At 38.6% G+C, this 25,058-nt stretch overlaps 1 protein-coding gene and 1 long non-coding RNA gene across 5 annotated transcripts in view; one reads left to right on the top strand and one right to left on the bottom strand.

Annotated features, from left to right (window-relative positions):
- HERC6 (HECT and RLD domain containing E3 ubiquitin protein ligase family member 6) overlaps window positions 1-25,058 on the top strand; it is a 62,432-nt gene that overhangs the window by 26,435 nt on the left and 10,939 nt on the right. For all 4 annotated transcript variants that reach the window (XM_045473230.1, XM_045473240.1, XM_045473255.1 and 1 more), the window contains exons 9-16: window positions 3,695-3,816; window positions 4,957-5,016; window positions 8,136-8,229; window positions 12,002-12,191; window positions 14,588-14,748; window positions 20,024-20,137; window positions 20,441-20,548; window positions 21,800-21,961. In XM_045473230.1, coding sequence (XP_045329186.1) covers window positions 3,695-3,816; window positions 4,957-5,016; window positions 8,136-8,229; window positions 12,002-12,191; window positions 14,588-14,748; window positions 20,024-20,137; window positions 20,441-20,548; window positions 21,800-21,961 — 1,011 coding nt within the window. The remainder of the gene's footprint in view (window positions 1-3,694; window positions 3,817-4,956; window positions 5,017-8,135; window positions 8,230-12,001; window positions 12,192-14,587; window positions 14,749-20,023; window positions 20,138-20,440; window positions 20,549-21,799; window positions 21,962-25,058) is intronic.
- The window catches only part of LOC123595464, a 30,573-nt gene continuing 15,622 nt past the window's right edge, over window positions 10,108-25,058 (bottom strand). The window contains exon 2 of the long non-coding RNA XR_006711172.1: window positions 10,108-10,393. This is a non-coding gene — a long non-coding RNA (uncharacterized LOC123595464). The remainder of the gene's footprint in view (window positions 10,394-25,058) is intronic.

Raw genomic sequence — 25,058 nt, 5'->3', positions numbered from 1 at the left:
TTGCAGAAGCAATGTCCCTCAGTAGGAGAGAAGAGGCAGGATTCTGTCCACATAGAATGTAGGGGTGTGAACAGAAATATTTATTTTATTCTAATAAGGAACAGTGGAGGTGGGGGGGGGGAGAGGTGATGATGGAAAGGTGCCTGATGGCTTTAATTTCCTCAGTGACACACAAGGCACGGTCCTCATCTGGGAGTGAGTGGAAGAGAAGAGGAGTGTTAGAGGTTTGGGAATAAAAGGAAGGTGTGCAGTAGTTGTCTCAGAGAGTGAGAAAGCAAATGTTGTGGGAAATTACTAAACAGTGTTGGGTGCCCATTTGGCATTTGTGGTAGTAGACTTCAAGCGAAATCAGCACGGTTGTGCAATTTTCTCCAGTGAACGGATTGGATTCGGTTTCGTTTGGATTCAATTTTGGAGTAATCCAGACTTGATTTTAACCACAGATGGAGTTTTACTAGGTAAGTACAATAGGAAAGTGACAGAGTAGGAAGTATTTGCAAGGGACTTATTATAGTGCTGACCATGGGCTCTAAGCTGGGTAAGGATGAGGTGGAGGATGAATAATGACCAAACAATAGGGTCAGTGGATTGGAGATCCTAATGGCCTCAAAGAATGTTCGAGTGGGTTCCACTCTAAAGCAAGTGGAAGTAAGTCTGCTCTGTCTGCTAACAAAACACCATAGATGAGGTGCCTTATGAACAGCAGGAACTTACTTCTCATAGTTCTGGAGTCTGGGAAGTCCAGGATCAAGGGGCTAGCATACTTGGTGTCTGGTGAGGACCTGCTTCCTTGTTTGTGGAAGGCTATCTTCTTGCTGTGTCCTCACATAGCAGAAGGGGCAAGAGAGCTCTCTGGAGTCTCTTATAAGGGCGCTAGTCCCATTCATGAGAGCTTCATCCTCATGACCCATGCACCTCCCAAAGGCCCCACCTCTTTTTTTTTTTTTTTTTTTTTTTGAGAGAGAGAGAGAGGGAGCAAGGGAGGGGTAGAGAGAGCCGGAGAGAGAGGATCCTGAGCAGGCTCTGCACTATCAGCACAGAGCCCAACGTGTGGCTTACTCCCATGAACTGTGAGATAATGACCTGAGCTGAAATCAAGAGTCAGATGCTTGACTGAGCCACCCAGGTGCCCCAAGCCTCCACCTGTTAATCCCGTCACACTGAGGGTTAAAATTTCAACATATGAATTTGGGGGGAACACATTCAGTCCATAACATTCTGTCCTCCCCCCCAAAAAAAATTTGTGTCCTCTTGCATACAAAATACATGTATTCTGTTCCAGCGGTCCCCAATGTCTTAACTCATTCCAGCATCAAAGAATGTTGGATTGAGAGTTTCACTCTAAAGTAAGAGAATCAGAAAAATGGTACATGGTAACCAGAAGAGAATGTTTCTAATAGAAATTTTAGAAGGTGAAACAATTATTGATGATTACAAAGCATAGGATATCACCTGTACCTAGGACAGTGGTTTTCAACTAGGAGTGATTTTGCCCCTGGAAACATCTGGCAATGTTTGGAGACATTTTAGGTTGTAGAAAGGATGCTGGGGTGGCTGCCACCAGCACCTTGTGGGTAGAGGCCAGGGCTGCTGCTAAACATCTTTCAATGCACAAGACCTTCACAACAAAGAATTATCTGACCAAAAATGTCAAAAGCATCCATATGAAACCCTAATCCAGGGTATGGGTGGTTGAAGTTGAGCAGAGGAAAGTGGGGAGATGAGATCAAGAATTGGGAGATCAGGGGTGCCTGGGTGGCTCAGTCAGTTGAGCGTCCAACTCTTGATTTCAGCTCAGGTTGTGATCCCAGGATTGTGGGATGGAGCCCTGTATTAGGCTCCTCACGGAGCATGGAGCCTACTTGGGAGTCTCTCTCTCTCTCTCTCTGTCTCTCTCTGTCTCTGTGCCTCTCTCTCCAGCTCACATGTGTGCACGTTCTCTCTCTCTCTCTCTCTAATATGAAAAAAGAATAAATGGAGACATCCAGGTGGGAAATAAATCATGTTTATTAGTTCTTCAGTTGCCAAGAACAACAACAGGCACCTCAGTGCTGAGGGAGACAGCAAGGTACTATTGTTCTCAGTGTTGAAAGGGAGTGACAAGGACACTGGGAGATGATTACAGTAGAAGATGTCATGCACTTCAGAGGAACTGGGATTCTGAAAGAGAGTATGTGTAAGTGCCAATAGGGAGGGAGCACTTCATTGTCCTAAGTTGCCAGTGAAAAGCTTTCTCATGATTGAACTAGAGGGGACACCTAGGACTCAGATCAGGAGGCTGAAGGGAACTTTAGAAGTCATCGTTATACATCTTGTTCAAGAGGTCTTTATTTAAGCATTAAACAAAAATGAAGAGTTTCCTGACTCATGGGGTCCCTGGTTGGCTCAGTCAGTAGAGCATGTGACTCTTGGGGTCTTGAGATCAATCCCCATGTTGGGCATAGAGCTTACCTAAAAAATAATTAATTAATTAGTTAATTAATTTCCTGACTCATTACAAGTTCAGTGGATGCAGAGGTATAACATGGAGCAGAGCACTAATGTCTTTGGAAGACTACATTAAAAGACAGATTTTTCTTTCCAGACAAGTAATTTCTGACGGCTCTGGCTGAGCCATTTGGTTTCAGGTATTGAACTGAACCATAGTTCTCAAAGTGTGGTCCCTATACCACCATGAGCAGCAGCAGCACCTGGGAGTTTGCTAGATACAAATTCTTGAGTTCCACTCCTGAATCAGAAACTGTGGGGATGGGCTCCACAATCTATGCTTTAGCAAGATCACCAGGTAATTCTATTGCATGCTAAAGTTTGAAAACCACTGATCTAAATGTAAAAATCTATGGTTGACTGAAGGGGAGAAAGAAACTAGTATTTATTGAATACCAATTATAATCCACAGGTTTTGTATACCTAATATTTAATCTTAACAAGAGCAAAGAGAGAGAGAGATGATATTATCTCATCCATTTTATTGTGGTTATATATATACTTTTCTATTTTAATGATTTTTAAGTATACAATTCAGTGATATTAATTACATTCACAATATCGTACAAACATCACTACTATGATCTCCAAAACTTTTTTTATCACCCCAAACAGAAACTCTGTAACCATTAAACAATTAAGTCTCTGTTCTGTGACCCCTCAGCCCTGGGTAATCTCTAATCTACTTTCTACGAAATTGCCGATTTCCTATAAGTGGAATCATACAATATTTGTCCTTTTGTATCTGGCTTATTTCACTTAGTATAATGTTTTCAAAGTTTGTCCATGTTTCAGCATGTGTCAGAATCTCCTTCCTTTTTATGGCTGAATATTCTCCTACATGAATACACGACGTTCATCTGTTGATGCTATTGATGGACACTGGTTGTTTCTATCTTTTTGGTTATTGTGAATATTGCTGCAGTGAACATTGGTGTACAAGTACCTGGTTGAGTCCCTGTTTTCAATTATTTTGTGTTATCCCATTTTTAAATTACAAAACTAAGGCTCAGGCCAAGCAAAGTGGCCACGGCTAGGCACCAGAACAACCAGGCCAGTCTGATGACCTAACTCCTGTCACCACACCCCACTGTCTGAGAGGGCGGGCCTCCCTACCACCTGTGTCACAGGCTTTACTGTGGTATCTATTACTCAGCATGTGCACATGCTCTGTGTTTTCCTAATCATTTTTCTTTCTTCCTTGAAGGATACTAGTTCCACAAATGTTTCCAGGAAAATCCTGCCAGAAATAAGCCAAATTAACCAGTCCCTGACAGAGAAATGGATGGCAGTGACAAGAGGAAGCAGTGAACATGAAATGGCTACAAGGTAGCTCCGTTTGATAAATTATAAGTCACTTGTAATTGGTTTTGAAGCCATGGTCATTTTATGCTAAATATAAGACAAAGAGGGTTTGGCTTTGCTGTGAAGGCATTTGCATTTTAACCATGATTCTCTTCCACCACCTCATAGTTTGAAGAAGTCATTGATTCATTCATCATTTATTTAACAGAACTATCTTGAGGACATATGGTTTCTCAGGCACCTTGATAGGTGAGAGATGCAGGATGAATCAAAAACACTTTGTGTCTCGCAAAGCCTTCACTAAAGTGGACTCTTTTTTATCTCTTCATAGTTTATACTCTGGGACTCCATAAATTTCTGTTTTCAGAAGGGAGGATTTTATTTAAATATATGTGACTTGGTAGAATCAACTATGAAGGGTTTTGGTGAGATTTATCAGCACAAATTATATCCAGAATTTGGAAGACTTGTAAGGGAGCAGTTGTCTTTTTATTTATTTATTTATTTATTTATTTATTTATTTTTAAAAATGTATTTCTTTTTTTTTTTAATTTTTTTTTTCCAACGTTTATTTATTTTTGGGACAGAGAGAGACAGAGCATGAACGGAGGAGGGGCAGAGAGAGAGGGAGACACAGAATCGGAAACAGGCTCCAGGCTCTGAGCCATCAGCCCAGAGCCCGACGCGGGGCTCGAACTCACGGACCGCGAGATCGTGACCTGGCTGAAGTCGGACGCTTAACCGACTGCGCCACCCAGGCGCCCCAAAAATGTATTTCTTTTTGAGAGAGAGAGCAGAAGCAGGGGAGGGGCAGAGAGAGAGAGAGAGAGAGAGAGAGACAAAGAATCCAAAACAGGCTCTGGGCTCTGAGCTGTGTGTGTGTGAGAGAGAGAGAGAGAGAGAGAGAGAGACAAAGAATCCAAAACAGGCTCTGGGCTCTGAGCTGTAAGCACAAAGCCTGACATAGCACTCGAACTCTCGAACTGCAAGATCATAACCTGAGCCAAACTCAGACACTTAACCGACTGAGCCACCCAGGCACCCCGAGGAGTTGTTTTTATTAATAATGATTCCATGTCTTCGGTTAAATAATTGGGCATAAGATAAAAGGAGGCCTGCTTTATAATACGCTATGACTTAACACTTGTGTTATGACTTTTACAGCGAAGTTAGGATGATATTTTCATCTCCTGCTTGTCTGACTGCAAGTTTTTTAAAGAAAAGGTAATTTTTAAATGAGATTTACCTTCATTTGAAACACTGGGGAATCTTCAGCATGAAATGTTTCAAGTCAGTCATTTTAATTTGTAAATTATGTTATCTTTGAACAAAAAGTCCAACATAGAAAACACCATAGGCTGGTATAAAATTCTTCCATTTTGTAAGGTAATTCTCTGCAAGACCACTATAAGTTGTGATTCCTAATTCACATTGTTCACTTCCTCTGCCCTGCCCTCCTCTGTTACCTGATTGGAAGGAATGATGTGCTTTTTTTTCAAGATCTTTGTATCTGTGAGTGATCATTCTAACATTGCTTCAGTACTTAGAGGCCAAGGCAGCACTTGGCAGTTCTTTTTGTGGTGGCATCAGTAGGGAAAATAGATTCTATTTATCTTTAACTAGATTCACTACTACAGAGGAAAATCTAATTTCTCTATTTGGTTTGACACTTGGTCTGATCCAATAGTATAAACAGTTCCTTTGTGAAATGCTCTATATTTGGTCTTATATTTCTTCCCTTCGCTTTATGCTTTCCTACACTGTGCCTGGGAACTGTTAAGAGATGAACTGAGGCATATTAAAATTTTTAAGAGTTTATTTAAGCAAATACTGATTCAAACTGGGAAGCACCAAATTGGAAGTGATTAGAGCACTCCATCAACAGGAGCTAGTGGAAAGACTTATGTAGAGAAGATGCAGAAGCAAAGAAAGGAAATTAACTGATTGGCTATAGCTTAAAACATTTTTTTTAAGTTTTATTCATTAATTTTTGAGAAAGAGAGAGAGAATGTGCAGGAGAGGCAGAGAGACAGGGAGACTGAGAATCCCAAGCAGGCTCTGTGCCAGGAACGCAGAGCCTGATGGGGAGCTTGAAATCACAAACCATGAGATCATGACCTGAGCCAAAATTAAGAGCTGGTTGCTTAACCAACTGAGCCACGCAGGCCCCCTGATTGGCTATAGCTTAAAGTGTAGTTGGCTGTTTGTGACTAGTTGTACTTTGGTTTCGATTTTATAACTGAAGTATTTACAGGCTTAGATTTTGGTTTGCATATGTAGGCCATCATGGTGATAGAGCTACCCCCAGTGTAATGGCCTCCTTGTTTAATTAATTTAACAGTGTTTAAGAGAGAAGAAGGATAAGAGCATGAAAGCTCTTAGGCTGCCCTCTGCCTTCTCTGGAGGCCAGTGCCCTACTGGTGTGTCCGTAGTGGATATAACTCAGTCCAACCCTCCCCCACTAGGTCAGGTCTCATCTCTCCCTGATGAGTAGGCCCCAAGCTGCCTGACTGATTCTGAAAAGTTCTACACATCTTGTACCCCCACCTGGCCAGTAGGTGGCACTCATTTAACTCATGTTGCATGTATTCCTTGCCTCTGTGCAATCCTCCAGTTGTCCCATTGGTTCGTTTTGTTTTGTTTTGTTTTGTTTTGTTTTAGTGACTCATCACTTGCATATAACACCCAGTGTTCATAATAAATGCCCTCCTTAATACCCATCACCTGTTTAGCCCAATCCCCACCCACCTCCCTCCATCAACCCTAAGTTTGTTCTCTAACGTTAAGAGTGTCTTATGGTTTGTTTCCGTCTCTCTTTTTTTTTCCTTCCCATATGTTCATCTGTTTTATTTTTTAAATTCCAAGTATGAGTAAAATCATATATTTGTTTTTCTCTGACCTCTTATTTCGCTTAGCATAACATACTCTAGCTCTATACACACTTGCACATGGCAAGATTTCATTCCTGTCCCACTGATTCTTAATCCAGCTGCACTCTCAGTCACTCCTCAAGGGGACAGGAGGAACTGTTGAGTCCAACAACTTCTTGTGAGAACCGGAGAAACCCAGGGAAACTGAATGCCATGGCTTCCCACTTGCAGCCGCAACACAGTATCTTTCTAGAGTCCAAAAAAAGCATCCCTGTTCATCCCCACATATCCCAGTCAAAGGTGGAAGAAGAGAAATCAGACACTGCTTCCCTCTGCCTTCTCCCTCTCCCATTTGCGTTCTTCTTGCCATCCTTCCAGGCAAGAAGTGAGGACAGGGACTCTGCCAAACAGTGTTTTCTCTTTCTCCCCTGCTCTAGCCTCAGGCTAATCCTTACTGCATATAGAATATTTTCTACACTTAGAATATTATCTTTCTAAAGTGGAAAAGTATCCTCCCAGGAATGATGAGCCTAGAGGTTTGGTCTTAAGATGCCAAAGACTGCAAAGGACAAAATATTTTAAGGGGAGATTTAAAATACTTTGTTTGAATATTTGCATAAATATTTTAGCCCTGGCATTACTCTTGACCAGTTATTCAGCAAGCATAAAGTATTTGATAGAACATTACAAAAAATCATTTGACAGAATTCAAGTCTCTTCAAATATCACCAACAGAACCCAGGAAAACACCACACCTAAACAAAGATTTGATAGTGTTTCTGAGAGGGAAGGCTAGGTTGGAATTTATCAAGAATTGGCAGTTTGGTTTACGCCAGGTCTTTCAACATGGGAGGGGAAAACTGGGGGCTTGATTAGGATTGGGAGAAGATACAGTGATCCAGGGTGGGTGGAAACAGCAAGGCAACAACTTTAGGCAAGAGATTCAGACAATCTTAGAGCATAAACTATCTGTTAATGCTTTCCACTGAAGAGTTAATGGGTCTTTTCAGGAAGTTCCTATAATGAACAATCAAGCCATTTGCCTGGGCTAGTGTCTTTTGAAATAGTGAAGTCATGCTAATGAAACAGTGGAATCCTAAAGTAATGTAAATGTAGATGACGGTAAGGTGTGTTGTGTGTGTTGGGGGCGGGGGTAGTTTCAGATTTTAGTGTACAGGCTGAGTGTGGGGGTAAACGTTTTCGGTTCTCAGATGGAGCCTATGAAATTTTGCCATTATTACAACCCAAACTTGTAGCTACTCTAGCAATAATAGTAACCTACTCTCTTTTAGGAGAATATAAATTTTTTTTGTGTGCCAAAAAAATTGATAATTTTGAAAGGAGGCAAATTGTAAGAAAAATGTTTATATATGCTATTTAATAAAATAAAGCAATAAATATGTATGAAGTTTAGAAATATTCTTTTCTATCTGTTTACGTGTTTTGTTTTGTTTACATTTCTTGTATCCAAAGAGAATCTGTAGAAATGATTTCCATTGATGTGGACTTACAAATAGCAAGAGATACCTTCGAGAAGTTGACAAAAACAGAATGGATTTCTTCCATGGTAATAGCCAATATTTACTTGAGAAATAGAGCAATAGAATTTCTTTATAGGAACCAATATGAATGCAGTTGAATTTTGTTGGGAGCTGAGTCAGAGGGACTCTGTGATAAGGGAGACGGCTAGTGTTCACAATAAGGTTACTATATTCCAGACACTATATTCCAAGCTGGCATTTACTTTCTTATTGAATGTTTAAATGTCCTGTAAATACAGTACTTTTGTTTTCAACATGAAAAACCAATGCTTGAGAGGTAAATAACCATTAGTAGACATATGAAAATAGCACTAGTTTGGGAAGTAAGATAATTTTTACCTGGACTAGGAGAATAGAAATCCTGTTCTTTCTTTTGAGATGTATGTCAAATCCAGTTAAGATGAATCTGCTACCAATTCATCCCTTATCCTATTTGGGTTACATTTTCTTTACCTTTTTGAGGGGTTCCTTATTTATGGAGTTCCTTTTTAAGCTCTATTCTACTTAGATATTTTATGATTCTGGGTTGTGTTGGAAAATTTTCCCTCTACAAACTCAGGTTCATGTGAGTTCATGACTGAGTAACAAGAGTAATAGACTGATGGGGTGCCTGGGTGGCTCAGTAGGTTGACCGTCCGACTTCAGCTCCAGTCATGATCTCAACGGCTTGTGAGTTTGGGCCCCACGTCGGCCTCTGTGCTGACAGCTCAAAGCCTGGAGCCTGCTTCAGATTCTGTGTCTCCCTCTCTCTCTGCCCCTCCCCCACTTGTGGCCTGTCTCTCTCTTAAAGATAAACATTAAAAATTTAAACAAAAAAAAAAGAGTAATAGACTGAGTAACAAACAGGATTAATAGACTGAGTAAATATTCCCCATGTTTGCGGGGAGCATTTAGATGAAGAGGCTCCCTGAACAGCTAGGGATGAGGGCTTATATACCAATGAATAGGGAATAGGGAAAAGGGATTGGGGGAGAAGAGGTTTCTTTGAGAAAACTGGACTTTTCAGGGAGACAAATGGGCTTTAAGAGGGACAAATGGAAGATATGACAGCTTGTGATAATGTTTGTGTGATTTCTCATCCAACTGCAAGTGGCTGGTCTTTACCTGGCAGTGAAACCTGCCCTCCAAGTTTCTTGGAAGGCCCTGACTTTAGTCAGATAAGGGAAGATCTGAAGTCTTCCTTCTACATCGGCTGTATCCACATGCCTTTGCTTTCAAGTCATCTTGTATATATACCATTTTGGGTCCCCACATTTGGAAGGGAAAGTAGAGTGTTCTTTAATATATAGTAGATACTTTTATTGTCACGATGAAGAAGAACAGATGTTATCAAATATGTTTTATTATTTTTTAAATGTTTATTTATTTTTGAGAGAGAGACAAGACAGAACACAAGCAGGGGAGGAACAGAGAGAGAGGGAGACAGGATCTGAAGCAGGATCCAGGCTCTGAGCTGTCAGCACAGGGTCCATTGTGGGGTTCGAACTCACAAGCCGTGAGATCATGACCTGAGCCAACGTCAGACACCTAACCAACTGAGCCACTCAGGTGCCCCTAGAATGTATTTAAAAAATAAATTTATTTAGGTTATATGGGAGATAACTTGGGGTGCTATTCCCAGTGTGAGTTCCAAGGAACATTAGTTTCACAGAATGCTCCCTGAAAACAAGTTCTAAGTGAAACAACTTTGGACACACTGCATACTATTATGAAGTTATAATGTACATCAGTAAATCAAAGATTCTATGATGTCATACACCAAAAGAAATCTAGCTGTTTTAGCCCTATTTTTCTCAAAGTTATTTGACTTTGTGTGACATTATTTTCCTACATATGCCTACTAGCATTCCATATAAATCATGTTCTTCTGGACACCTGAAAAAAATAAATTGTAAGAACATTAATGTAATAATATGTAGTACTTTTATTGTTGCAAATATCATCTTAATCCTTCTGACATGTGGAGATAGACACTGTTGTTAAAAGCATCTAAGATCTATTAAATAGAATAAATGATGCTAGCTGTTGTAACAAACAACTTCCAAATCTCAGTGGCTTAACACAATGAAGACTTCTTTTCACATTGTAGTCCAATGAGGGTTGGAGACAGGAAACACATGCAGAGTAGGAAGAGGAGATGTTTCCCCTCCACCCATCTTAGTTTCATTGGCTGGGACCCTGCAAATTAGACTGAGAAAAGACAGATTAATGGGAGAGAAATAAACAGAAGTTTATTAATATGTGTGTGCATGCTGCATATACACTCAGTGATGAGTAACTAAAGCGTGGTTAGAACTTGGTTATATAGCATCTTAGCAAAAGAACAATAATTTTGTAAAGAAGAGACAACACAAAGGAAAAGGAGTTTGAGCTAAGGGCGCCAAAATGCAGGAAGGCAAATATCTGGGGAAGCTCATGTTAGATAAGGTCTAGATCATAAGGTTTGTTTGTGTAGACTCTTTTTCTCTTTTATTTTTAAAAATTTACATCCAAGTTAGCATATAGTGCAATAATGATTTCAGGAGTAGAATTTAGTAATTCATCCCCTGTATATAGCACCCAGTGCTCATCCCCACAAGTGTCCTCCTTACTGCCCCTTGCCCATTTAGCCCATTCCCCACCCAAAACCCCTCTAGCAACCCTCCATTTGTTCCCTGTATTTAAGAGTCTCTTATGTTTTGTCCCTCTGTGTAGACTCTTTTTCAATGCCTGTTCATCTCTGCTGATAAGGTTCTTGCCCTTCTCCTGGTACAGAAGTTAGCGGCAAGAGGACACCTTTACAGGGGGAATTTATATTGTTTTCAAGTAGATAGAGGGAAGCCAGAGAGCTTGTCCTGTGCCTGCTTTTTCTCACCTGCCTTCAGCTCAAAATAATCCTCATGCCAGAGTGGCATATATTTTTTTTAAGTTTATTCATTTTGAGAGAGAGAGCACAAGTGAAGGATGGGCAGAGAGAGAGAGAGAGAGAGAGAATCCCAAGCAGGCTCCGCACCATCAGCACAGAGACTGACATGGGGCTCGATCCCATGAACCATGAAATCATGACCTAAGCCTAGATCAGGAGTCGGACGCTTAACTGACTGAGCCACCCAGGTGCCCCCAGAGTGGCATATCTTTGAGTGTATATTCTGCTACCTTTCCCACCTCTGCATAGTTTCACTGAGGAGTGATTTGGGTTCCTTTTTTCTGGAGTTCTAGGCACTGGAGCCATGAAATCCTCCAATAGATCTTTTGTATTCAGTTGGCAGATAAGGAAAGCGAGTATAGAAGGTTACATGAGAGGTTGCAGGGGTCATGCCTAGAAGTGATATACATATTTCATATACACATGTCATTCATATCTCATTAGCCAATCATATGGCCCCATATAACTGCAGGGGAGGCTGGGAAATGCCATCTTCCTGGGAGCCTAGAAGGAAAATGAAACAGTATTGGTGAGGTGAAAGTATGCCATTCTCTCTGCCATGTTGGATTTTAAGTCATAGATTTGGGTATGGATCTTTGATGTGTCAGTCTCTAATTGAGTCCATGATTCACACAGTACGTACATGCACATGTGACTTCACTTTATTTCTTTCATGCATCCCAGTACAAAATAGGGAGGATGGCTCTCACATAATACATTAGAGGCATTTGGTATGCAAGGAGTTATGGAGTTTGAACAGAAGGTCTGAGGAAAACTAAATGATTACACCATTGGAAAATAGTGGAATAAAACCCCTAGTCCCATAGCTTGTTTTTCACTATAATCTGTATCTAATATATTCTGGGCCCTTTCCCTGATCCTTTCAACCACAGATAACTACAGGTTTTAGGGATAATCTGCTCAGAGCTCTTCCATGTCATTCTCCACACCAAGAAGCATTATCAGTTTTCCTTCTGCTCCCAGAATGTCCTGTGATGCATGATTCTAAGAACTGGAGGAGTCTGGTGGTTCCATATGCAGAAGCTGTTTGTAAAATGAGTGACCGATCTTTACGAGTCCTGAGTAAGTTTGATTAATTTTTCACTTTATCTGTACTCTCAACAATCACTGAAGTAAAAGATGGAGCAAATTTTGGATAGAAGATTTAAAAATACACAAATGTTTGGGTATGTGGTATGTGAATGTTTGAAAAGATTAACCTAACATTATTATAATCATTACTCTTATACAAAGCATGTGTAACTCTTAGACTTGGACATGGCTTTGACTTCAGAGTTTAATAACCATAGAGGATCCAGTCAAAATAAATCTATACTTGAAAACTTTTTGTTTATGTTTTAAAACTTGAGAAATTTTGGGGCAGCTGGATGGCTCAGTCAGTTAAGTGTCTGACTTTGGCTCAGGTCATGATCTCATGGTTCGCGAGTTTGAGCCCCATGTTGGGCTCTGTGCTGACAGCTCAGAGTCTGGAGCCCACTTTGGATTCTATGTCTCACTCTCTCTCTGCCCTTCCCCTGCTCATGCTATGTCTCTCAAAAAAACACAAACGTTAACTTTTTTTTTTTTTTTTTTTTAATTTTTGAGAGACCCTCCACAGAACTTTAAGTGGCCGCCGTCCACATTGTAATCTAAATAAACTGCAGGTCAGTGCAACATGGCAACCCTGACAGAGGATATACCAGTTTACATTTCATCAACAAATATGAGAGCATCAGCCCACACATTTTTCTACAGTATTATTAGACTTTGATATTTGCCATTCTAGAAAAAAGTCTCTTAATTTGAATTTTAGTTTTCTCATTATGAATGAGATTGTGCTGGTTTTCCTATATCTCAGTTCCATTTGTATATTATAGTCTGGAAACTGTCAGTTCTTCCCTCTTAACCCATTTTCCCATGTGTTGTTGTTAGTGTTTTTCTTTTTTATTTAGCTTTTATTTTAGTTTTTACTTTATTTTTTTAATGTTTATTTTTGAGAGAGAGAAAGAGAGTTGTGAGCAGGGGAGGGACAGAGAGAGAGAGGGACAGAGTATCTGAAGCGGGCTCTGTGCTGACAGCAGCGAGTCCAATGTGGGACTTTAATCCACTAACTGTGAGATCACGACCTTGGCCGAAGTCAGATGTTCAACTGACTGAGCCAGCCAGGCACCCCTATTTTATTTTATTTTTTAAAGTTTAGCAGGCTCTGTGCTGTCAGCATGGAGCCCAGCATGGAGCTTGATCCTACAACTGTGACATCATGACCTGAGCTGAAATCAAGCTTAACTGATTAGGCCAACGAGGCGCCCCTATTTAGAAGCTTTTAAATGATTAAGGCAACTAATTCCTTATCAATAATATGAATTACAAGTCTTTTTTCTCTGGGTTATTAATTTTTTTTATTTTGTGGAATTCTCACATGCATAATTATTTGAAAACATTTTAATGAAGCCTACTACGTAAACATTTTCTTATATGGTTGCTGAGTTTGGATCATATTTCAAAAAGCCTACTCCCTCTGAAATTAAAAAAAAAAATTTCCCATACTCCTACTAGAATTTTTTTTTTTAAAGTAGGCTCCATGCCCAGTGTGGGGCTTGAACTCATGACCCTGAGTTCAAGAGTCACATACTCTACTGACTGAGTCAGCCAGGTGCCCCACTTCTATTAGAATTTTTATTGGTTCATTTTTATGTTTAACTCTTCGATCCATTCAGAGTTTATCTTGATTAAGCTTTATCTTTTTCTGGAAGAGTTTTCAGTTGTTCCCATACATTCACTGAATGATCTGTTTCATTCCCACTAATATGTAATGCCACATTTATCATATACTCAAGTGTCCTGTGTATTTGTGTCCATTTATGGAATCTCTACTATGTAAGTCTGCATTTCATACATCTGGGTCATATTATTTTAATTAAATTAGCTATTTTAATATTTGATAGGTTTGTTTTCTGAGAATTATGTTTTAAAGATACGAATATCTAGGTTGGAACAAAGTAATATTAAAATATTGTTATTGAGTTAATTTAAAAAATATATCCATATATACCAGGTGTTCATAAAGTCTGAAAAGATATTTTATTTTCCTCAAATCAAAAATGTCCTTGATGACATTATATGTGTGCATGTGTGTGTATTATTATGTAAGTTTTCAGATTTTATAGATAGTCTATGGAATTTTGTTTGAAAATCATGAAATCAATCACGTAGTCAAGTATTAATATGAGCTATCAACAAATTTCTTCAGAATCCTACATTTGAACTTTCAATTCCAATGATATTTGATGAGGGAAAAACATTTTTTTCACATCTGTGAGTAATAAATGTCCAGGATGGTACCCTGAGACAAGATATTTTATGGGTTTTGCCATCAGAAATGGAAACTGTTATCTATTTCATACATTAAAGAACCTGGAAGAAACTAAGGATTTTTTTGGAGGGTGCATATTTATCATGGCTGATTTTATACCCCCCAGAGAAGTGCTGGGGATCTTTGCAAGAATCTTCTCTCAATACACTGGTCCAGATGCTCAAAACTGCCATTGTCTCTCAGCTGCGTTCCTGGCCTAAAATTGAAACCAATGAGAATCACTGCAATCTTAAAGCTCTTCTAGGAATGGTGAAAGAAGTGTATAAGGTAAGGGTTCATCTGAATATATATATATATATATATATATATATATATATATATATGATTTTACTCAATTAAAATCTTTTAGGTCTCGGCCAATTGGAGTCTTATTTTATTTCTAAAACAAAATATTTTATTCAGTTCTTAGTAATTCAGAATTTTGCTTGTTTTGCTAATGGCTAGACTCTAGTCATATATATTACATATATGTTACATATTTTATATACAGGTTATACATAATATATATCACATATATCATATGCACAAATACTAAAAAATGAGAATGATGATTATTTTCAGTACAGTACACAACATAATCCAGAAGTAATTTAAAATTAGCCTACTAATAAACCTAATGATTGTTGGGGGATAGGGAGGAGCCAGAGAATTTTAAGTAAAAGAGCAGAATTAAATTCGTATTGTTCAATTAAAAATAATTGGCTAAAATAAGATGATTTTATAAATATAAATTGTTAAATGGCAATCAAAACCAATTTCACCATAAAATATCAATCTCAACAGGAGAAAACATTAGGTACAAAAATTAGTTCATTTCAGAAGTACTAATGCACTGGTATTTCTAAAGTAGTATATTTCTTTTTTTTACCTAGCTTTATTGAGACATAATTGACATATAACATTGTGTGAGTTCAAAGTGTGCAATATATTGCTTTGATACATCTATACTTATTCATTTTACAACTGGAAGTTTGAGCCCTTTGACCAATATCTTCCCATTTCCCCCACTCCCTGACAACCACCATTCTACTTTCTGTTTCTGAGTTCAGCTTCATAGATAAGTGGTATCATACATATTTTTCTTTCTCTGAATTATTTGACTTAGGATAAGGGCCATCCCTGCTGTTGCAAATGGCAAGATCTCCTTCTCTCTCATGGCTGAATTATATTCCAGTGTTTATATACATCTTCTTTATCTATTCATCCATCCAGGATGCTTAAGTTGTTTTCTTGTCTTGGCTTTTGTAAATAATGCTGCATTAAACATGGGGATGCAGACATCTCTTTGAGATAGTGATTTAATTTCCTTTGAAGTGAATATATTTATTCAGATGAATATATATATATATTTTTTTTAATTTTTTTTTTCAACGTTTATTTATTTTTGGGACAGAGAGAGACAGAGCATGAACGGGGGAGGGGCAGAGAGAGAGGGAGACACAGAATCGGAAACAGGCTCCAGGATCTCAGCCATCAGCCCAGAGCCCGACGCGGGGCTCAAACTCACGGACCGCGAGATCGTGACCTGGCTGAAGTCGGACGCTTAACCGACTGCGCCACCCAGGCGCCCCAGATGAATATATTTTTTAATATAGCAAGAAGTGGGATTGCTAGATCATATGGTAGTTCTGTTTTTAATTTTTTGAGGAACCTCCATACTGTTTCCCATGGTGGCTGCACCAATTAACATTCCCACCTGCAGTGTACAAAGGTTCCCTTTTCTCTGTATCCATGCCAACACTTATCTTTTGTTTTTTTGATGACAGCCATTCTAACAAGTATGAGGTGATATTTCACTGTGTAGCTTTGAGCTGCATTTCCTGATGATTATGGATGTTGACCATTTTTTCATGTACCCGTTGGCCATCTGTATGTCTTCTTTGGAAAAACATCTATTCAGTTCCTCTGCCCATTTTTAAAATTAGATTGTTTTGTTTGATCAGTGGCATGTGTTCTGTATATATTTTAGACATTAATTTCTTATGAAATATACAACTTGCAAGTATTTTCTCCCATTTCATAGGTTGCCTTTTTATTTTATTGTTGTTTCTTTTGCTGTGTAGAAACTTTGTAGTTTAGTTTTTGGTAGTCCCACTTACTTATTTTTGGTTTTGTTGCTTGTGCTTTTGTTGTCATATCCAAAAAAATCATTGCCAAGACCAATGTCAAGGAGCTTTCCCCTTAGGTTTTATTCTAGGAGTTTTATGGTCTTATGTTTAAGTCTTTAATCCATTTCAAGTAAATTTTTCTGAGTGGTATACGATAGGGGTCCAATTTCATTCTTCTGAATATGGTCATCCAGTTGCTCCAATATTTATTGAAAAGACTATCCTTTCCCCATTGAGTTTTCTTGGCTCCTTTGTCAAATGTTAGTTGACCATTTTTGTGAGGTTTTATTTCTGGTCTCTTGATTCTGTTCCATTGGTTTATGAGTCTATTTTTATGCCAGTACCATTACTATAGCTTTATAGTATAGTTGTAAATCTGGAGTTGTGAGGCCTCCAGTTTTGTTCTTCTTTCTCAGGACTGCTTTGACTATTCAATCTTTTGTGGTTTCATATAAATTTTAAGACTGTTTTTCTTAACTCTGTGAAAAATGCTTTTGGAATTTGGAGAGGGATTACATCTTATCTATAGATAACTTTAGGTGCTATAGACATTTTAACAATATTAATTCTTCTTTATTTTAAATTTATTTATTTTGAGAGAGACAGAGAGGGCACAAGTTGGAGAGAGGCAGGGAGAGAGGGAGACAGACAATCCCAAGCAGCTTCCATACTGCCAGTGAGGAGCCCGATGTGGGGCTTGAACTCATGAAACTGAGATCGTGACTTGAGCTGAAACCCAAGCGTTGGACACTTAATTGACTGAGTCACCCAGGTGCCCCAATATTAATTCTTCTAATCCATAAAGAAAGGTTATATTTCCATTTATTTGTTTTCTTCAATTTCTTTCATCAAAGTCTTACAGTTTTTGGTGTACAGGTCTTTCACCACCTTGATTAAATTTATTCGTAAGCAATTTCATTGTTTTTGATGCTATGGTGAATTGCTAATTGGAGTCTTAAGAAGACAAATAAGAATCATGAGGAGTCAGGTATTTTTTCATTTACATTTTATTTTTTTAAATTTATTTTTATTAAAAAAATTTTTTAATGTTTATATGTTTTTGAGAAAGAGAACGTGAGCATGAGTTGGGGAGGGGCGGAGAGAGAGGGAGACAGAGAATTCTAAGCAGGCTCTGCACTGTCAGCACAAAGCCCAATGTGGGGCTTGAACCCACAAACCATGAGATCATGACCAGAGCTGAAGTTGGACGCTTAACCAACTGAACCACCCAGGTGACCCATACATATATTTTTAAAGTAATGCATATAAGGAAAATGTTTGGCAGAAAATAATTGGGAATTTTTTTTAATTTTATTTTTAATTTTTTAAAATTTACATCCAAATTAGTTAGCATATAGTGAAACAATGATTTCAGGGTAGATTCCTTAATACCCCTTACCCATTTAGCCTATCCCCCCTCCCACAACCCCTCCAGTAACCCTCAGTTTGTTCTCCATATTTATGAGTCTTTTCTGTTTTGTCCCCTCCCCTATTTTTATATTATTTTTGTTTCCCTTCCCTTATGTTCATCTGTTTTGTCTCTTAAAGTCTTCATATGAGTGAAGTCATATGATTTTTGTCTTTCTCTGACTAATTTCACTTAGCATAATACCCTCCAGTTCCATCCACGTAGTTGCAATATAATTGGGAATTTTGATAAGGGAGAAACTTTATGAGACTGAAGATGTTTTGCAATGTACTTCTTTCATTAAGAAAAAGTACACATCAAATTCTGTAGGCTTATCCCATTTTTCATTCTTGATAATGGTTGTGTGTGTTTTTTTCCTTTTACAAAGTCTTACCAGAAAGTTTTTTAAAGAACCAATCTTTTTACTTGTTGATCTTCTCCCCTGTACGTGTTATTTACTTCCTTAATTTATATTCTTAGATTCTTTATTTCCTGTCTTCTATCTTTTGGATTAATTTGATATGATAGAGGCTTATTTAGAGCATTGATTTTCCAGAATTGCTTCCTCTGGAAAGCCTTCTTAAACCCCTTAAGTCCTTCTCCAATCAGAAATTGTATCCTCCATGCCTGACTACTTGTTTTAATCTACTAGACTATGGGTTGGTAATCAAACCCATGGGTAGCCTCATATTTTTGTTTTTTTGTTTTTTTTTCAACGTTTATTTATTTTTGGGACAGAGAGAGACAGAGCATGAACGGGGGAGGGGCAGAGAGAGAGGGAGACACAGAATCGGAAACAGGCTCCAGGCTCTGAGCCATCAGCCCAGAGCCCGACGCGGGGCTCGAACTCACGGACCGCGAGATCGTGACCTGGCTGAAGTCAGACGCTTAACCGACTGCGCCACCCAGGCGCCCCTAGCCTCATATTTTTGTAAATAAAGTTTTATTGGAACATACCCACACTTGTTTTCATATTGTCTAAGGTTGTTTTGTGCTACAAAATGGAAGAGTTGAATAGCACCAGATATTGTATGGTCCCAAGTTCAAATATTTACTGTTTGGATTTAAGAAAGAGTTTGCTGACTACTGTACTAGACTGTAAGCTATGTGTCAGCAAGGACACTTTTTAGCTATGTTTTGTCTCACACCTGGCAAGTAGTATGTGAAAAACTAATATTAATCAATGGAGAAAGGGCTGACTTTATCAAAAGTTCCTTGGATTTTTATGGTGCCTTTTTTAAATGTTTATTTATTATTATTTTTTTATTTAAACAAAATTGTTTTTAACGTTTATTTATTTTTGAGACAGAGAGAGACAGAGCATGAATGGGGGAGGGTCAGAGAGAGAGGGAGACACAGAATCTGAAACAGGCTCCAGGCTCTGAGCTGTCAGCACAGAGCCCGATGCGGGGCTCGCACTCATGGACCGCGAGATAATGACCTGAGCCGAAGTCGGACGCTTAGCCAACTGAGCCACCCAGGCACCTCTAAATGTTTATTTATTTTTGAGAGAGAGAGAGAGAACGAGTGGGTAAGGGGCAGAGAGAAAGGGAGACAGAGGTTATGAAGTGGGCCCTGGGCTGACAGCAGAGAGCCCAATATGAGGCTCAAACTCATGAACTGTGAGATCATGGCCTGAGCCAAAGTTGGATGTTCAACCAACCGAGCCACCTAGGCACCCCTTTATGGTGATTTATTCTCAAGATCTAGAAATTGTTTCTAGTAAACCTGTACCCTAAGAATTGTTTTACTAACCTCCACTGCCAACATCTGCTATCTTTTACAGTATTTATGAAAATTAGGTAAATTATATATCAAAAAATGGAAGTTTTATAGAACTCTGTTTCATCATTGACAAATGCATTGGGTTTATAGAACTCTAATCATATAATAGCCATATTATATTTATATATATTATATATATTACATATATAATATATAGTATACATATATAATATATATGTAATATATATATAAAATCACTTATTGATAGAAAATAAAACTAACAAGTCATGTTTTCTTTAAGGTAAATAAAGCTAGGTGTCGACTACCAGAAGATACTTTCAACATAAACGAACTCTTCTATTTGCTGAACTTTCATGAAGACAGAAGAAGACTGTTCCTTAGGGATAACAACCTAGTAAGAGTAATATTTTTCCTTCTGAAAATTTTCATTCTTTTATAGGAGAACATATTAATAGCTATGTAGGTATCTCTTTGATAAATCAAGATTTGAAAATTTCTTCACTGCAATGCTAAATTGCTAAATTAGATGATCATATTTTTAGAAATACATTTTCTTAGAAATTTTTTCTAGATAATTTGAATTCTTAAAAACAGATTCCAAAAAGTATAGAGCAAAACAATTTACAGTGATGAGGTAAAGGGAAAAAGTTTTTCCCCCTTTTAATTGTTAAAACTATTACCTCTTTCTATTTTTTAGATACCTGCGGAAAACCTCAGTCCCATTATTTTCAGTGATTTTCCATTTATTTTTAATTTGCCATCCAAAATTAAATTATTACAAGCTGAGTCCTATTTAAAAATAATGGTATGTATGCTCTACTTTTTTTTATTATGTAAAATTACTAACATATACAAAATAGAGATAATGGTGTAGTGAGCCCTATCACAAAATTTCAGAAGTCATCAACATTTTGCTGCACTTCCCCATTTCTGACTTGTTGTTTTTTAGTTGTTACTATTTTAGCTGAAGTATTTTAAAGCAAATCCCAGGCCCAATTTTCTTTCACCTCTCCATACTTCAGTGCATCCTTTCTGGTTGTTTCACTCTTATTCATGCTGAGATTCTTCAGTGGGTTCAGGTGGTGACCACATGATTCTTCCATTTTAATGCTTCCCATTAATTGCTTTATTTATTTATTTATTTATTTATTTATTTATTTGAGAGAGAGAGAGCACAAAAGCAGGTGAGAGAGGCAGAGGGGAAGAGAGAGAGAGAGAGAAAGAGAGACAGAATATCTTAAGCAGCCTGATACTCAATGTGGAGCCTGACATGGGGCTTGATCCATGACCCAGGGATCATGACCCGAGCCAAAATCAAGAGTTGGACATTTAACTGACTGAGCCACCCAGGTGCCCCCGCCCCTGCGTCAACATTTTATTTAATAATTCTATCCATTGTTTTGGTTGAAGTTTGCACAATGGCATTATTTCTAATCTTATCATTACTTCCAAAGTTACTGACTAAATTCTGTAAAGAACTTTTCCTCATCAACCAGGGCCACTTGGCTACATTCACACAGGAAAGTGGAATGATGCTTAATCCTTTTTCTTTAATTATTAAATGTTGCCAGGGGCGCCTGGGTGGCTCAGATCATGATCTCACAGTTTGTGGGTTCAAGCCCCACATCGGGCTCTGTGTTGACAGGCTGGAGCCTGGAGTCTGCTTCAGATTCTGTGTCTCCCTCTCTCTGCCCCTCCCCCACTTGCATTTTCTCTCTCTCTCTCAAAAATAAACATTAAAAAACTTTTTAAAAATGTTTTTTAAAAAAGGATCATGTTTACTACAAATGAGATAGCTTGTAATTATTTAGCTGTACCTCCATGGTGACTAATTCCTTGTATATAATTCCTAGATGCCATGGTTTCACAGATTCTGTGATCTCTTTGTTTTTCACAATGTAGTGTAGATTATGATGCCCTTTTTTCTTAAATAATTACAGTATGAGTATATACAGCAGTAGTAGGCATAAGTATATGCTATGCAGACTATGTTTATTTGAAATATTAAACACTTCCTAGTGTTCCTCTGAGATTCCTAAAATATTTCTTTTTTTAGGGCTTAAAACAGAAAGAATACCTGGATTGGGGGCAAGTGAATCTGCCAAAAAAGGATGGACACCCTACATTTACACTTAGAGTCAGACGAAGTCATCTAGTTGAAGATGCTCTGCTTCAGTTAAGCCAAGTTGAAGACACTGACCTCTGTAAATTATTAGTGGTACAGTAAAAGTCTCATTGGACATTTTTATTAATGTGAAAGGGGAACATTTATATAATGTAGTAAAGGAGGAGCCTGCCTTTGCAACTATGGTTATCAGCTGTATGGTTTTCCACAATCCGGGGTGCCTGGCTGGCTCAGTCCGTACAGCATGAAACTCTTCATCTTGGAGTTGTAAGACTGAGCACCACACCAGGCACAGAGATCCCTTAATTAAAAATTAGAAAAAAAATTGCTTACCCTTTAGAGAAAAGCTATGGGATGTTTAATTGAATATTGGGATTAGGTGTTAACTATTCATTACCTATGACTACAAAATTGCTGCATAGTGAACCATCCCAAAGCTTAATTACTTAAAATAACAATAACTTATTATAGAGATCTGAAATTCAACTAAGGATCTGCTGATTTAGATCGAATTCATTTGGGTGGCTTTATTGATTTTTGTCTGCACTTGTTTACATATTTGGGAGTTGGCTAGGTATTGGATGATCTAGGCTAGATTAAGCTTGGCTGGGACAGTTTGGATCTGCTTCCTGTGCTTTTCATCTTCCTGGGACCAGCAAGCATAGTATTCTTCTCACTTCAGTGCCAGAGGTACAAGTTAGCAAGCCTAATAACACAACTAAAGTTGCTTTAGTCAAAGCAAGTTACATGGCTGAACCCAAGTCAAGGACGATGAAATATACTCAGCTTCTTTAATGGGAGAAACTGCAGAGTTACATGCAACAGATATGGATTGAGGAGGGGTACAGAATTTGGGCTATTAATGCCATCAACAAGCAGCTGGTAGAATAGATACTTTTCCTACTTTTTGGCTCTAGTTTTATTTTATTTTTAAGGTTTATTTATTTATTTAAAAATTTTTTTAAAAATATTTATTCAATTTTTAAAGGCGAAGAGACAGAGCATGAGCAGGGAAGGGGCAGAGAGAGAGGGAGACATATGATCTGAAGCAGCTCCACACTCTGAGCTGTCAGCACAGAGCCCGACGTGGGGCTCGAACTCACAGACCGAGAGATCATGACCTGAGCTGAAGTCGGAAGCTTAACCAACTGAGCCACCCAGGTGCCTCAAGGTTTATTTTGAGAGAGAGAGAGAGACAGAGAGAGAGACAGAGAGAGAGGGAGAGAAAGAGAATCCCAAGCAGGCTCTGCACTGACAGTTTGAACCTGACACGGGGCTCAAACTCATAAACCGTGAGATCACGACTTGAGCTGAAATCAAGAGTTGGAGGCTTAACTGAGTGGGCCACCCAGGTGCCCCCGGCTCTGGTTTTAGTCACAGAGTTTCTACTGTATTGGTTCTAATTCTAATCATCTTTCACTTCATCCTTTTGGGTACCTGTAGGGTTTTTACTGTGTTGGAGCTCAGATCATTTGCCCTGTTGAGGACATAGAATGAGTAACTTTTTAAATAAAAGCTGGACTCTGTACAGAAGGGAGTAGATTTTCCTGGTATGAGAGGATAACTTAGGCTCTCAGAGGGGAAGCCAGAACCTGGAGGGTAGCACTCAGACAGGAGAGGGATATTTTCCACCGTGGGACTAAATGGAAAACAAAGAAGCTATTTTATAGGCCAGACTTTCTAGTTGTGTATCTCCCTCTGTATCTACTTTCTTTTAAATTTTGATTATGAGGAAATCAATAGAAAATTATTCTGCCCACAGGAGATGACAAAGAGGTAGGAAGCTGAGCTTCAAGACAGAGCCAATCAAAATACAGACTCATAACAAGGCAAGGTTGTTGAGGCCACTTGTGAGTGGGTCCTGACCACAGTGAAGGCAGACTTGCCAGTGTTCAGCGAGTAGAAATTCGCAAATTGGAAGTAAGCTTAATTTATTATTGGGATATCCAGATGGAACACAACGTGGGCCGTTGGAGATGAGATGATTGTCTGTGGCCAAGGAGTTGGTTCATCAAAGTGGCAGAGATAAGATCTTCCGGGCGAAGGAAGGAGAAAGTGAATGCTTAGTGAAGCTTATATTATAACGATAAAAAGAAATTAGCCAGGGAAGAAGTGGAAAAGTAGTTAGAAAGGTAGGTAGGAGGAAAACTGGGATAGTACTTAGCCACAGAGCCCCAACTTTAGAAAAGGACAATTTCTGCAGCACAACTTTTCTTTTAATAAAGCTAGAACAGTTTTGGCTTCTTAAATCTCATACTTGAGTAGGTTAAGCTGCCATACGTGTTCAGTGTCAAAGTGTTTAACTTGAAAATATCTTAGAAAATAGGGGCGCTTGAGTGGCTCAGTTGGTTAAGCGTCTGACTCTTGATTTCGGCTCAGGTCATGATCTCGTGGTGTGTGCGTTTGAGCCCCACATCAGGCTCTGCACTGACAGTGAGAGGCCTGCTTGGGATTTTCTCTCTCCTCCTTTCTCTCTTTCTGCTCCTCCTCCACTTGCTCTCTCTCAAAATAAATAAATAAACTTAAAAAGAGAGAAAACATCTTAAAAAATAAATAAGGGGTGCCTAGCTGGCTTAGTTGGTAGAGCATGTGACTCTTGATCTCAGGGTTGTAAGTTTGAGTTCCACGTTGGGTGTACAGATTACTTAAAAATAAAATTAAATAAATAATAGGACTGGGAAAAAAAAAAAAGAAAGAAAAAGAAAAGGACAGTTCATAGTGACTTCCTACAGGAGGGCTATGGACAATTAGGTCTGATGGTTCTTTCAAAGCTGCTAAACCCAGAAGGACTGGGAGGGCAATTTATCAGAAGTTTTTGTTTTGTTTTCTTTTCTTTTAAGTTTATTTATTTATTTTGAGAGAGAGAGAGAGAGAGAAATGGAGGAGCAGAGAAAGAGGGAGAGAGAGAATCCTAAGCAGGTTCTATGCTGTCAGTGCTGAGCCCAGCATGGGGCTTGATCTCACAAATGTGAGATCATGACCTGAGCTGAGATCAAGAGTCAGACGCTTAATGGACTGATCCATTCAGGCGCCCCAATTTATCAGAGTTTCTAATGAGGGGAGAGGCAGGAGAAACCAAATAGCTGTTGACTAGACCAGAGCTATAAAGTCTGAATGATGAGATGAAGGTAGACATTAAGGGAGAAGAATCAGGGAATTTAGTGTTCCAGGGACCTGAAGCATATCAAAA

This window comes from Leopardus geoffroyi, chromosome B1 (assembly GCF_018350155.1).
Source record: "Leopardus geoffroyi isolate Oge1 chromosome B1, O.geoffroyi_Oge1_pat1.0, whole genome shotgun sequence".
NCBI lineage: Eukaryota > Metazoa > Chordata > Mammalia > Carnivora > Felidae > Leopardus > Leopardus geoffroyi.
Note: the sequence above shows the minus strand (reverse complement) of the source record. Positions and strands in the feature narration are given on the sequence as shown.